At 49.0% G+C, this 14,548-nt stretch overlaps 1 protein-coding gene across 1 annotated transcript in view; it reads left to right on the forward strand.

Annotated features, from left to right (window-relative positions):
• Positions 1 to 237: 237 nt before the first annotated feature.
• Positions 238 to 14,548, forward strand: part of Parva (parvin alpha) — a 160,044-nt gene continuing 145,733 nt past the window's right edge. The window contains exon 1 of the mRNA XM_038318886.2: positions 238 to 737. Within this exon, the coding sequence (XP_038174814.1) occupies positions 347 to 737 (391 nt within the window). The 5' untranslated portion in view covers positions 238 to 346. The remainder of the gene's footprint in view (positions 738 to 14,548) is intronic.

The following is a 14,548-nucleotide window of genomic DNA, read 5'->3' on the forward strand; positions in this document are numbered from 1 at the left end:
TTCTAGTTTCAGTGGCGTGTGGAGAGAGGGTCAAAGTCCGCAGAGTCCTGCAGAAGTCTGTTGGAACCAGAGCCCATTTTGGTTCGTTGACTTCTTCAAGACATGAGAGTGCTAACAACACACGGACCCTTGCAAGGAGTAAAGCAAGAGAACCCCAGCAGCGTGCGTGCGTGCGTGTGTGTGTGTGTGTGTGTGTGTGACCCATGCAGCAGGGGTGTGTGTGTGTGTGTGTAAGTCGGGAGAAATAAAGGCACAGGGTGTGTGTGTGACCCATGCAAGGGGTAAAGCAAGCGACCCCCAGCAGCGTGTGTGTGTGTGTGAGGGTCGAAATGAAAGTTCCCCTTGCATGCACGTGTCCCTGCGTGCAGATACCCCAGCAAGCAGCAGGCCTGGACATCCACGCAGCCCAGACAGCCCGGGGCGCGGGGCCCCAGGCGCAGCAGCTCCTTGCAGGGCGGAGGGCGGCGCGAGGGAGGGAGCGAGGGACGGGAAAGGCGAGCGAGCTGCCTCAAATGCCTGGAATAATTCCGCTTCCGTTTGGAAAGCCAGTCCCGCCGCCGCCCGCCGCGGCCGCCCAGCTCCAGCTCCGTATCCCGCCGCCATGGCCACCTCCCCACAGAAGTCGCCCTCGGTCCCCAAATCTCCCACCCCCAAGTCACCTCCGTCCCGCAAGAAGGATGACTCGTTCTTGGGGAAACTCGGAGGGACGCTGGCCCGGAGGAAGAAAGCCAAGGAAGGTAGGACCAGCCGAGGCCGCGCGAGCAATGAGGGGACCCGGGAACCTGGGGGTGGGGGAACCCCCTGGCAGTGCCGGGCGCGCCTCGCACTGTCTCCGTGTTGCCTTCAGGGCCCTGGACCAGGCTGGTGTCCTCGCTAGGCCACAGACGGAGCCCAGGGTTCGGGTGACTGTGGTCCCAGAACCCAGGCCCAGCCGGTCCCCTGCGCCCTCCGCTAGGCCGCTGTCCCCGCCCTCTGCGCGCCCGAGGGCTGGCATTTGCCAAGTTGCTGCTGGAAAGTTTTCTCCAGTTCCGTCACTCCCCGCTCTCTGCCTTCATTGGTTTCTTCAGCGCCGTCGTTTCCCGGGTGCCTTCAGGTCCTTTACTGCAGGAGCGCTGGCTTCCTTGGATCTCTCGCGGGTCCCGTGGGCTTGTGTGGACACAGATGATTTGTATCAAATGTTTGTTGACTGAGAGAGAGAAAAACGCGCCAAGGTGGACGGAGGGGTAAACTCAGTACACCTACGGGCCATGACCCTGCTGTGAACCCGGGCAAACAAAACAAAAAACAACAACAAAAAACCCCAAACAAATCATCACCACCAAAACTCCAAACACTTTTTTTTCTCACCATGGTGAATCCCAGCAATCTCGGTTTTGTTTCCAAAACAGTTTCTGTGTAAAATACTTTGTCCTGTAGGCAGAGTTTGCAACTCTCTTTTGGGTGTAAAAATGAAGTGATGGTTCTCAAAACTCAATGTGGTGATAGGTGTGTGAATAAGAGCTGTAGGGTTAAAAAGGTTTTCTTTTTTTTAGCTGCGCTGGGATTGAACCTAGAGGACCTTGGGTCTACTGCGCAAGTACCACCCTCTTGTTGTTGCTTGTTGCTTTTCTTTTGAGATACTTAGTTGCCCGTGCTACCTTTGAGCTTACTCTGTATCCCAGGCAGGATTTTGTGGTCCTCCTGCCTCAGCTTCCAAAACAGTTGGGATTACAGGTCTGCCCTCCCAGACTTAATTTCTATTGATTGATTGTTCTTGTCTGGAGGTTGGTATTAGGGCCTCGGTGGTGTTAGGCAAGTAGTCTACCACTCTTTTGTAGCCCAAGCCCCCAGATTATTTTAGGAGACTGATTAGTAGTGGGTCTGAGGTGATGAACTAGGAAATGTCTCATGTTCTTAGTCTCCTGAAGTATGGAGGCCACTTTGCTGTTTAATTAACAAACTAAGTGCAAAAGCTAAGCGTGTCTACATTGCAGCACGAGTCTGCAACTCCCCCCACCTGTTAATGTTATAGTTAGTTCCCCCTTATCTGTAGGGAATTACTCCAAGCTGCCTAGTGGATGGCCCATACTATGAGCTGTACTAAGCCTGATATATAGTATATGCCTTCCTATATATGTCTATGGTGAAGTTTAGCCTGTCTGTTAGGCACCGTCAGAGAGGTTAACATGGCTGAGCTGGGAGCGCTCCGTGGGAAAAGGCACTTGCCACGCCAGACTGGTGATTTGAATCCTACATGAAGGTGGAAGGAAAGAGCTGACTCTTCAAGGTTGTCCTCTGACTTGTGCCAGAATTCCCACATATGTACATCATGCACACACACAATAATGATAATAATAACAGATAGTACTGTAGACATTGCAGTGCTGGGACAGTCAAGCTGATACTTGAGCCAGTAGCAAAGATAGCTACTAAGTCACCGATGCCTAGGAGCATATACAATGTAGAGCCACAGAACTCCTGTCCCAGGCAGGAAAGTGTGGAGTGATGCACATATTCATCATGCCATCCAGAACAGTGTGCAATGTAAAACTTAGGAGGTATTTCTGGAATTTTCCATTTATTATTCTGCAACCACCGTTGACCACAGGTCTCTGATACCACAGAAGTGGAAATTGTGGGCAGGTGTTTTGGTAAGCCCTTGAATTAACGTACAGTGGGTGAGACTGATCATGAGATCCTACCTTGGGAAGTCCTTTTTCTAGATTGTGTTCTTGGTTGGTATTGGCTCATCCACCTGATGATTGGCAGCTCAGAATTACTGAGGACCGTAACTGGCCAACAGTGTTCACCCCACCATTTCCAACTATGAGAAAGATTTGTATTCGTCCAAAGATGATCAGTTTGTCCCATCTGCTATCTTGGAGTCTGATATGGCGTTGGCTATTTTGAAATAGATCGTGGTACTTTCTGGAGTCTTATCTTGACCAGGCTCTGTATCCGCTGTCCTTGCAGCTGGTCCTGAGGGACATGATCTTAAGACTCTTTGGCATCCTGTCTCTTCCGTTCATCAGAGCCCCGAGGAAACAGAAGGTCAACTTGGATGTGATGCTGAAAATAATGGAGGAGTGTAGAGAGAGTGAAGTCCAGGGGGAGCGAAGCTCTGAGGAAATGTATGTTAATTGACATGAGCCAGCCATGTCAAGGACTAAGGCCTTGGACCGTGGGATGTTGGCAAAGCTTTTCCCCTAGATCAGGCTCAGAACAATGGCAAAACCTTCCTCTGGACTGAGTACAGATGTTGACACTGTGTGCACAAGTGTGAGCGTTATCAACGATTGACCAGTGTGTGCAAAAGCTAACACCTACAGCTTCCTCCTCCTGGATGTTTACACCAGAGACTGCTCACCTACAGACACCTCCTATCATGCCTGGCTAACCCCTCCTCCTGTGCTGTCCATAATAAACTTGCAGAAGTTATGAGTTACTGCAGAGTTGGTGCCACTCCACCAGAGTGTGCACGACCACTTGACCCCTCCCACCAGAGTGTGCACGGCCCCCCTGACCACCCACCAGAATGTGCACGGCCCACCTTTTTCCAGTTTTTCTGTCTAAGTGTCTGTTTTTTCTTCATTCCCTCAACACCTCAGTCAGGTTTCTGTGACCGAAGCAGTAGGTGTTGCAGTGAAAGTTATTTACAGAGCCACCAGCAAGCTGATGAGAACCAATCAGGATGCTCCAACAGCAGGCATGTCCAACCTTTCTATGTGGTGACATGATGTCACCTAGAAAGTAGGTGATTGAAAGTCACCCAATTGAGTTACCCTCCAAAAAAATTGTCATGGAGGTTTTCATAATGTTTTAAGTGGGATTATGATTTTGTGTTAGCTAGCACTGATAGCCGTCCTTGCCGTGGGTAGCCCGAGGGCACAGGTTGGAGAGCTGGGAATAACAGGAAGCTGTTTGTTACCTCCTCTGTGCTTAAAGGGGCAGGAGAGGTAACCGGAACCCTTTTGGAGCTGGAGCCTGGTTTTTGTTTGTTTGCTTGTTTGCTTTTTAAATTATGTGTATGAATGTTTTGCTTGCATATATGTCTGTACCATATGTGTGCTTGGAGCCCACAGAGGTCAGGAGAGGGCATCAGATCCCCTGGAACTAGAGTTACAGATAGTTATGAGCCGCCACACGGGTGCTGAGACTCAAGTTTGGGTTCTCCAGAAGAGTATTAAGTGCTCTTAACCACGGAGCCAGTTTTCTATAGCTCTTGATTTTATTGTTTTTGTTTTGTCGTGCTGGGTCTCACGCTTAGGGCTTTGTGCCTGAGAAGCGGTCCTGTAGCACTGAGCTGCATCCTCAGTGGCCTTGCTTGTGCTCTTCCACCCCTCCCCCTCCCCACCCCTCCCCTCCCCCTCCCCACCCCTCCTCTCCCCCTCCCCACCCCTTCCCCTCCCCACCCCTCCCCCCATATATGCTATATGTGTAAGAATATGTTTACATTTGTATGCTTGTTTAGGACAGAGGTTAGTGTTGAGTGTCTTCCTCAACTGCTCTTTATTTTTTACTACTGTGTGTTCATATGATGTTTATGTTGGGGAGCATTCATGTGCCATGTGCCTATTTTTAAATGAGACAGCAGTCTCTTCTCTCAGTGAACCTGGCACTCACTGATCAGGGTAGAGCGGCTGGCCATCAAGCCCAGGATCCTCTGCCTCTGCCTCCCTAACGCTGGGGCTGCAGGCACACACTGTTGTGTCCCTCTTCTTAAGTGGATGGTGAGGATGTGAGCTTGGGTCCTCATGCTTGCGTGGTAAACACTTGGTGGGTGATCCACCCAGCTCTTCTAACCCTCTTTGTACTTTTTTTTTTGAGATGGGATTTTACTTCAGAAATGCAGGTCTTGACTTTTTAATCCTCCTGCCTCAGCCTCTTGAGTAAGCAGGATTGTAGGCATATGTTCCAGGCCCAGCTTCCAAGGATTGTCAGACGGGAACTGTAGTCATTAGGGACACAGTCATTGTTAGGGATGTGCAGACAGAGGGAGAGAGTGGAGCAAGAAGAGGCTCGTGTGCTTCTGTCCATCAACCAGATGATATGCACCAGGGCAAGGAGACTTGGGAGGCAGACTGACTCTTACGTACTCCTCAGCAGATGCTGGATACCAGAGGAAAGAAGAGGAGGGTGGAGCGAACCTGGTGAACCCCATCAGAATGGTCTCCCTTTTTCTAGCAGAGACTAGCATTTCATTAGTACGGCCATGGGGCAGGGTGGGAGCTCTTCTTTCTGCCCCCTGTACCTCACTGTTTCTTACTGAGCTTATGTGCAGCTCCTAAGCCCCGCCCTTTCTTATTTTGGGTTTACTCAATTGAGGTTTTCAAAACCAAGTGCAAGATCTTACTTGTATTCTCATAAACTATAAATCCCCAATTCTGTTCAGCCCATTAATGATGGGCAAATAGGAGGAGTGTACATAGCTTCTGACCAGGCTGTCCACCATCCACTCCAGCTACTTTCTGGTTCTATAAAACAGTCAAAAGAGGCTTGAGGCTGGTATGAATGTGTGCCCATGACCCACAACTCCTCAACTGTAGTGACGTCAGGCTGGATCCTGCTCTGCACCATGTGTGAGTTCACAACTCTTTGCCATGCAGAATCCGCCTTCTACTTCACAACTCCTCAGAATCATGTGCATTGATATGCTGGCCAACTGTCCTGGGGCTTCAGCATGGACTGCTCACGGGACCAAGAACCACCCTTCGTCGTTTGATACCTGCTTGCTCTGTCCCACCGTGGGACCCAAAGATGCAAAAGATTGATGTGTGCTAGAATATTTAGGTCAATAGTTTCTACACTGTCTTCCTAAGGATACTTGCTGTTTACATCATAGAATCAGTCTCATCGAGAAGATAGCAAGTAAATTTCCACATTTGTGTTTTATTGTTTTGTGTGTTTTGTTTTGGTGGGACTGGAGATCAAACCTCAGGTCTCCTGCATTCAAGGCAAGTAATTCTACCACCAAGCTGTAACCCAGTCTTATGTGTTTGGTTTTTTGGATCACGTCTTCATGTAGCGTGTGCTGGTCTTGTACTCACTCTATAACTGAGGAGGACCTTCAACTCCTGACCCTCCTGCCTTTACCTCCCTAGTTCTGGGACTTCAGGAATGTACCACCATGCTCAGCTACTCAACAGACAGGGGCTGGAGAGATGGTTCAGTGGTTAAGAGCACTGGCTGCTCTTGCAGGGGACTAGGGTTCGATTCCTATCACCTACATGGCAGCCCACAACCATGTGTAATTCTAGTCCCAGGGCATCTAATGCTCTCTTCTGGCTTCTGCAAGCACCAGGCACACATGTGGTACATAGACAAACATGCAGGGAAAAAATACCCATACACATTCTTTAAAAATTAAAAAATACACAAAACCCACTGTTAGATGAACAGGAGAAAAGAGGAGAAAAAAGTGTTTCGTAGCTTAATGGTTTTATGTTGAACTTCTTTCCGATCCTATTTTAATGTCTGTGTCATAAACCAAATTCCTTAAAATTATCTAAGTCTCTCCTTCATCATCTTTAGTGTGAGATTAAAATTCCTTTTATTTATTTATGTAGTTTTCAGTGCTGTGATCAAACCAGGGCCTCGTGTGTACAAGCAAGTGCTTTACCATGGATGGTCCCCTAGGTCCCCACTTCCTTCTGAAAGTGTGACATTTAGAGGGGCTGTGTCATGTGCATTACAGGGCACAAATAGTGGCTATTGAAATTGACAACTTACTTTTTAAAAGTCTTTGAAATTTAAAATAGTCTTTTCCGTGGGCTGTAGAACCTTCTATAGCTTCTGTAAGTAACTAGTGACCGTGTGAAGCCCATGTGGCACTAATTTGAACCTTATAGGAATGACTAAGTAGCCTTTCTTTGCAAGACTGATCCTGTTCCCAAGATGTTAGTGTGAGCTTTCAACCCAGGGCCTGTGCTCAGGAGTTATAACTCAGCTGGCTTCAGTTTTGCTCTGGGGCTCTGCTGAGTTTCCAGTTTTGCGTCATTGTGAGACCAGGGCTCAGAGAGAGATGGGAAGGTTTGGGAAGGTTTGCACAGAAGAGCATGGCATCCCTCCTGTGTGCGTGTGCGTGTGCGCATGCGCGCTTGGGGGGGGTTGCATTCTGGTTGTTGTCTGAAGATGTAGCAAGAGGGAGTTATTGAAAGGCTGCGTGACGATGGGGAGTTAAAGCAAGGCTTCAGGGCTCATAGGTTCGAACGGCTGCGGAGATGGAGTTGATTTGAAAGTGCAGAATCCTGCAGATTCGCCTGGTCTGGAAAGGAGGAGAAGGCTCCGGGTTTTGGTTGTTGAAAAGTATTTTGAATCCCAAGTTGTGGGTTTCTCCATCAGTGCAATAAACCAAATCAAGCCGAATGAATAGGACGAAGTTTAACTGAGCAGAGCACCCCCAGGTGATCTGGGGTGGGCGGGGGGGGGAGGGGGAGCAGGAAAGAAATCACGTGGCCAGTCTTAATACCCTATAGGCGTGGTCTTTGTGGGAGGAGACACCTCTTGGTGGGCTTTCTGAGGCTGGGTCTGAAGAGAGGGAGGTGGGACAGAAACGGGGTTCCCGGCCAAGCAGCCCAGTTTAGGTAATGGTTCCTGTTGAACTCCCCTGTAGAGATGCTGGGTTTGGGTTTGTTCTGTGAGTGAGGGTGGAGATGCAGCCTTGTGTATTTAAATCCACGAGCTTGAATGAGCCCCTCAGGTCTGGTTATAAAATAGAAGAAAGAGGTTCAAGACTGAGACCTGTGGGTTCCCCGAATTCAGAAGCAGGGAGATGAGGAACCAGCAAGAAAGACTGAAGAGGCCAGGAGCAATGAGAGGAAAACTGGGCCAGTATAGAACCCTGAGACCAAACAGAGAGTCAGTTTTGTTTGCTATTCAGGCGGCTTCCCTCGCCAAGGGCTCCTCGTCCGATTCTGCTCCTGACTCTGTCTAGGCTCCTGGAGACGTTCAGCGTTGTTCAGCTTGGGTCCTTAAATCATCTCCCCTACCTTGTTATTTCTGAATTTGGTCCTTGTGTCTCTCCACTTATCAGATCCCTTCTCTGGGTGCTCTTCTGCTCAGTAGTTCTTCCTGCCCCTGGATCTCACCTCCCCGACACACGCATGCACACACACACACACACACACAGACACACACACACACACACACACACATTTTCTTACCTGCTCCCTTACCTATCATCCGCCCATTGGTGATGCTCGCGTGTCGCACATCTTGACCCTTTCACCCATGTTGCTAATACATCTTCCCACTGCCTCTTGGGTATTTCACGGGATCCCAGCTTTCCATGCCATCAGTGGAATTGTCTGCTCTCCTCAGCACCAATTCACGTCCACCCTTTCCTCATCTATCAGCCACCTAAAGCTGCAGTGTGCCAGCCACTTTCTAGGTCAGCAGTCGGTGACTTTTTAAAAAAGTGCCAGGCAGTAAATATTTGATGCTGAACCTGAAGTTTACATAATTTTCACTTTTTAGTCATTTAAAAAATACCAAGTGCTTTCTCAGCACCAAGTCTGTGTAAAATAGGTAGCAGCTGTGTGGGGGCTGACCTGGGACTTTAGCTAAACTCCTCCTGTCTCTGCCTGCCGATTGCACGGGTTGTAGGCGTGGGCCGCCATGCCTGAGAATATCTTGTCTAATCTGTTCCCCCAAGAGTTATTTATTCTTATGTGTGTGTGAGTGTTTGTCTGCATGAATGTGTGTGCACCATGTACCAGTCTAGTGCCCGAAGAGGTCCGAAGAGGGTGGTGGATCCCCTCGAGTTACAGCTGGTTGTGAGCCCCTGTGTGAGTGCTGGGAACCAAACCTGGGTCCTCCGGAACCCAGCCAGGCTCCTAGTCACCGAGTCACCAGTTCCCTATCCTAAATTTGTTTTTGTTTGTTTGTTTGTTTATTTATTGTTGGTTTACATTTTTCTTTAAAACTACTTCTATAGACGAGGCTGACCTCAAACTCGCAGAAATCCTCCTGCCTCTACCTCCCAAGTGCTGGGATTAAAGGCGTGTGCCACCACTGCCTTGCAGGAATGATGTTTTCTGATGGCTGATTTCCTATGAAGCAATGGAGACGTCACCCCAGCTGGCTTTGTTGTTTTGCTTTTAAATGTAGAGGGAATTTCTCCCCAGGACATATTCCTCTGCATTCCAGACTTCATTTATTTCCGTTTTAAGAAATCTCCATTTTAATCACAGCGAAGATCCTTCATTCGCTAAATATCCCCTGTTGTTTCCTGTGCTTTTTACCTTTGGGTTTAGAGAGATGGCTCAGCCGTAAGGCTAGGCTCCCAACAAAAATGCCCGTCTTCCTGCCTGTTCACGTACTACGTGACATTTCTAAAAAAGACCTTCTCTATTCAACAGACTCTGTTTATTCATTAAGACCCAGCACCACGGAGACCAGGCATGGTGGGTACAGGCCTGTAATCCGAGCCTTTCAGAGGTGGAGGCAAGAGGACCAGAAATTCAAGGTCATCCTCTGCTACACAGCAAGTTCAAGACTGTCCTAGGCTGTATGAAAATAAACACACCACACAAACTCAGATGATCTCCCTTCTGCGTGTCACTTAAAACACTCCAAAGACGGTGGGAGGCTTCCTTCTGTGTACACCAGAGCCGCTCAGCCCGCCACTCCGTTGTGACAATAGGCACACTGCATTTCAGTCCTCCATGTCTGTGGGGAACCCACTTTGGGGAGGTTTCTTTCTGTAGCTCTGCATAATATTTAACACACATCAGTATTGCGTTTTTTGTTGGATGAATTTCCCTGTATTTACCTGGGTGAAAATTGCCCTTGCTAACTGGTTATATAACCACAGCTGAGCTGCTTCTTTCTGATGGCGTTTGCCTATTTCCAAAATTAGGGGATTAGGCTGAATAACCTCTGGGGGCCCTCATAGCCCTTCTGTGATTTCTGAGCTCTGATTTCACCAGGCTTCTCTCAAATTCCGTGTTACTGTCTGCACGGTGTGGTCTGGGAATTACATCACCGCAAAGACTCTTCCCTTTTCTAATGAAAGCACCTCTGTGTCAGGAGGAGGAGATGAAGACCTGGATAAGTGGGCTCCAGTCCAAGGACACCTCCATATTAGGGATCATTCCTGTCTCCTGAAATATCTTTATTTGGTTAACAAGCAGAGTTCATAATTACGTTTCAGCCATTCATCCCGGAGAAGAGACAGGGTCCTCCCTTGGACATCGGCGAGCATCTAAAGCCTCCACTCGCTGTTGTGGATAAATGGGCAACATTTGAGAGAGCTGCACAACAAATTCAATATTAAATTACTTTACAACATAAAAGTAAAGTATTTTTAAAAGCCAGGCATAAACTTGCATGCAGTTTTGGTATGCCATGGAGCCTGAATCCAGTAAGAAATCCAGGGCTTCACCTGAGGGCCAGAGCCCTGGATACCTGGGCCTTGGGCTCACCTGTCCTCTGTTTCCCCTGTAGATACCATGTATGTGTATTCTGGTCATGTTTATACCCCAAGTGTCTGTCATAGCTAGATAGGGCTGTTAACACCCTCTCCATAAAATGTGCCGTAACTGTATTGGACCATCAGTGAGCACCAAGGAAGTTCCCAGCTTACCCCAAATTTTCTTGTAATCTTGGGTGACTTTTCTGGTCCCTGGATTCCATCTATACTTCAACTTTTGGGGTGTATGCTTGTGAAAATGTCTCCTCTCCCTTTGTGGGAAGGCATTCTCAGTAAACTCTTTGGCATGCCTGTAAGAGCAGACACCAAGTCCTAGGATCCATGGGCACTGGCTGCGTAGTGGGAAGGAGTGGGGTGGGGAACTGGGATGGCTGTCTCTGCTCACGTGACTCTGTACAAGTTCATGTCCATGCTTAAACGAAGGACTGAGGTGAAGTAGCCCACTGGCCAATGCTGGGGGTGGGGAGCAATAAGACATAGGAGGACCAGACCTCTCCAAGATTCAGAATTATTTCACCCCAGTCTGTCCCTCCTCCCACCTCCTGTATCCTTTCTCATTTCCTCCCCTATACCTTGAAGTGCAAAGCTTAAGGATCTGTGAATGAACCAGAAACAGGGCCACCATGTCATTCCTCAGCAAGCGTCCTGCCTACCAATCAGTCATGACAGGTAATTAGATGGTGTGGCACTAGCTACCAGGGAGATGAGTTGGGAAAGACTCAAGTTCAAGTACTGCCTATGGTACTTTGAGAGTCCAGTCTCAAAATGAAACAATAAGACCAGATGTGGTGGCTGATTTGAGGCCATCCTGGTCTACAGAGTGAGTTCCAGGACAGCCAGGGCTACCTGTCTCAACAAACAACCCTGTCTTAACAAATAAAAACAAAAAAACAGCAAGGAGCTGACTAAAAGGCCCAAATAAACAACAACAAAACCTACAGGTGTCTGGATACCATGCAACAACTTGGAGTGTTGTTACCCAGGCACCAATCACTGCCTTTTGAGAAAAGTCTCTCATTGGCCTAGAACTTTCCAAGTAGGTAGCCTAGCTGGCCATTGAGTCCTAGGGACTCATCTGTGTCCATCTCCCCTCCAACGCAAGAATAACAAGCACACACTATCATAGCATTTTGACTTTTATTGTTAATGTAGGTTCTGGGGATTGAACTCAGATCTTTGCGCGTGCATGAAAGTCTTTTACTGACTGAGCCATCTCAGCTTCCTCTTTTGACAAGTGGATTGTGCAAGTAAGTGTTCGTCACCTGTGACAGGGGTCGGTCATCAGACGCCTCCCATCTGCTGTGGACCTAAGCCTGCTGGAGCTCTTGTCTCTCATACCCCATACCTCGAAGTGTTTCGGTAGTCACTTCGAGTGACTGCGAGTGGGTGTAGCCAGAGCGTTTATTTCATCTGCGATTCACAGGCTCTTCCCTTCAGTCATCCTGGTGCCTCTTCTAACACTCACTGTTCTCCTCTGGGCCGTGTGGCAAGCACAGGCCAGCTCTCAGCAGCCAGGAATGAAGCTCTGCACAAAATTCAGCCGAGCTCCTGGGGAAGACTGTGTTGGGCTGCAGTGACCCGGACTGTGGGTGCCCCTTGACTCAGGTGGCTCAGTGCACTGCTCTGCCCTCCTCTCTCTTCAGGACACCTTCATTGGTAGAATCTTGAATCTGCTGAATGCAAATTCCTCTGACTCCTTGATTCAGTGCGATGATTCTCCAGTCTACTTGGCCTTGGCTCTCGTGGCGATGGGGGCTGCAGGCAGCTCTGGTGAGAAGGTGGAAGGCAAGGGGAAGCCAGGAAGGATTTGTAGTTCCAGCCTCCGATTTAGGGGTCATGACACCCCAGGTTTATTGAGGCAGGCACCGAGGCAGCAGGCGTGGGGAGTCTGTGCAGAGAATGCTTAGTGTCTGTCAAATGCCTCAGTTCTTCTGTTTTTCTCTTTCTTGTTGATTGTCACAGAATGCCTGACAAAGGAACTTAAGGAAGGAAGGGCTAATCTTGGCTCACGGGTTGAGAGCGCGTTCATGGGGGAGAGGGCATGGCGGCAGGAGTGTGAGGCAGACCATATTACACCCGCCCGTCAGGAAGCAGAGAGAGACCACTGCTGGCGCCCACTGCCTCCTTTGTATTCTTCGATCTTGGACCCTACCCCACATGATGGTGCCACCCACATCCAGGTCTTTCCTGCTCTGCAAAACCTTCCTGGACATATCTTCTTAGATACACTCAGAGGTGTGTTTCCATGGTGATCCTAAATCCAGTTAAGTTGACAGTCAAGATTAACCATCCCAGTCTTGAATCAGAGAGAGTTACAGGAATTCGAGACACAGCCTCAGATGCATGGTCCTGGGGACAAAGGCCAACAAGATTCTGCAGGGCTCCAGGAGGCCAAGAGGATGCTCATGAGGAGCTCTGCAGCTTGCCCTATTTACCCCACACTCCACACCTTAGGCTTTCTGCTGGAAGGAGTTTTTCTATTTACCATAAGACTGTGTGTGCACGTGCATGCGTATACACACACACACACACACACACACACACACACACACACACACACACAAACACCCTTCCTGGCTCTCCGCCCTGGTGGAGCAGACCTGCAGATGACAGGTAGTTAATAGTGACAGCTGGGAGAAGCCTGGGCAGCAGGAGCTGACAGTTTGGAGGCTATTTGCAAAACACAGGGGGAGGGTAGCCCAGCTCTAACGTAAAGCAAGTCTGACCAGCCTTCCCTGGGAGCTGCAGCTGCGTCTTGGCTGAGGGTTGCAAGGCCTCATGGTGGGCTCGGTTGCCCTTCCAGCGCCTGTCCAGTCTCCCAGAGGAAGAACAATGCTTCACCTGCTTTTCCTCCCTGCCCGTCATTATGGTAAATTGCAAGGCTCCCTGATGACTCTGGAGAGGAAGATTGATTTGTTCCTTCTGATTGTCACTGTGCTAATGTGACAGGGTGATGGGCACCCAGATTCACGCCTAGTAATGGCTCTGCCAGAGGTGGATGTTAACGCAATTGGGACCTGACACTTCAATAAATCGGGGACATTCTACCACAGAGATCAAAGTTCAGGATTGCTTAAATTGGTGTTGAAGCAGGTGCGGAAGAGGAGTCCAGGAACTATGAATTTCATGGTTGGCAATTGACTTTCAGTCTGGAAGGGCCGACTGTCAGCTTTCCCAGGGCTAGGACATCCATTGAAGTCATTTGGGCTCCTGGCTACCTAGCCCTTTCGGGAGATCTGGTTCTGGGAATTGTGATTCATGGTGTTCTTGTGTGAAAAGCTAAACGCACTAACAGCCCTGCCTGCACCTCTGGGGTTGGAAAATTGTGTTTGATGGGGATGAGGGAGGGAGCGTGAATGGCAGATTCTTCTCCTGCCCCGTGTGCTGCCCCTCCCAGGCCACCCTTCTGGCCCAGACCTCTTAGCTTTGGACCTCTTGCCTTTACTTGCAGGCTCCTTAGCATGTGTGTCATGCTGCTGTCACACAAGAGTACCTTGTCTTCACGCGGCTTCTCACGAGGTGGGAATGCACATTTCAGGGCTCTGATGGAAATTCAGAGCCAGAGGAAAGGCCATCTGATCCCTAGAGAGGGGTGGTAAATTTTTAAAGACTCTACTTTGAGATGTAACCCATCTTTGAATGTTGTCATTCTGCAGCGTGTCCACTGTTGTACAATCATTGCTGTAAGTTGTAGATGATTTCTATCACCTTAAAAAATTCGAATACATACTTCCCCATTCCTCTACCCTAGTCCGCCGTTTGTTTCCATGGATTAGCTTATTGTCCTGGATAGCTTTAAGATCAGCTTGACACAGCCTCAACCGAAGAATCGGCTAGATCAGACTGGTCCACTGGTGTGACTATGGAGGACTGTCTTGATTGTTAACTGAGGTAGGAAGGCCCAGCTCATCATGGGCAGCACCATTCCTTAGACAGATGGCCCTCGACTGAGTAAGAAAGCAGCCAGCTAAGTGTAACATCCTGCAAGCCAGCTAGGGAGTACCATCTCCATGGTTCCTGTATACTTCAGTGGTAAAGTGAGTTCCTTGGGTCAAGGTGCTGTGTAGAATAGCAAGAAGGCTTGCCTTCAGGTTTCTGCCTTGACTTCTCTCAGTGATATCCTGGGACCTGGAGTGT

The sequence above is a fragment of the Arvicola amphibius genome, chromosome 1, assembly GCF_903992535.2.
Source record: "Arvicola amphibius chromosome 1, mArvAmp1.2, whole genome shotgun sequence".
In the NCBI taxonomy this organism is placed as follows: domain Eukaryota; kingdom Metazoa; phylum Chordata; class Mammalia; order Rodentia; family Cricetidae; genus Arvicola; species Arvicola amphibius.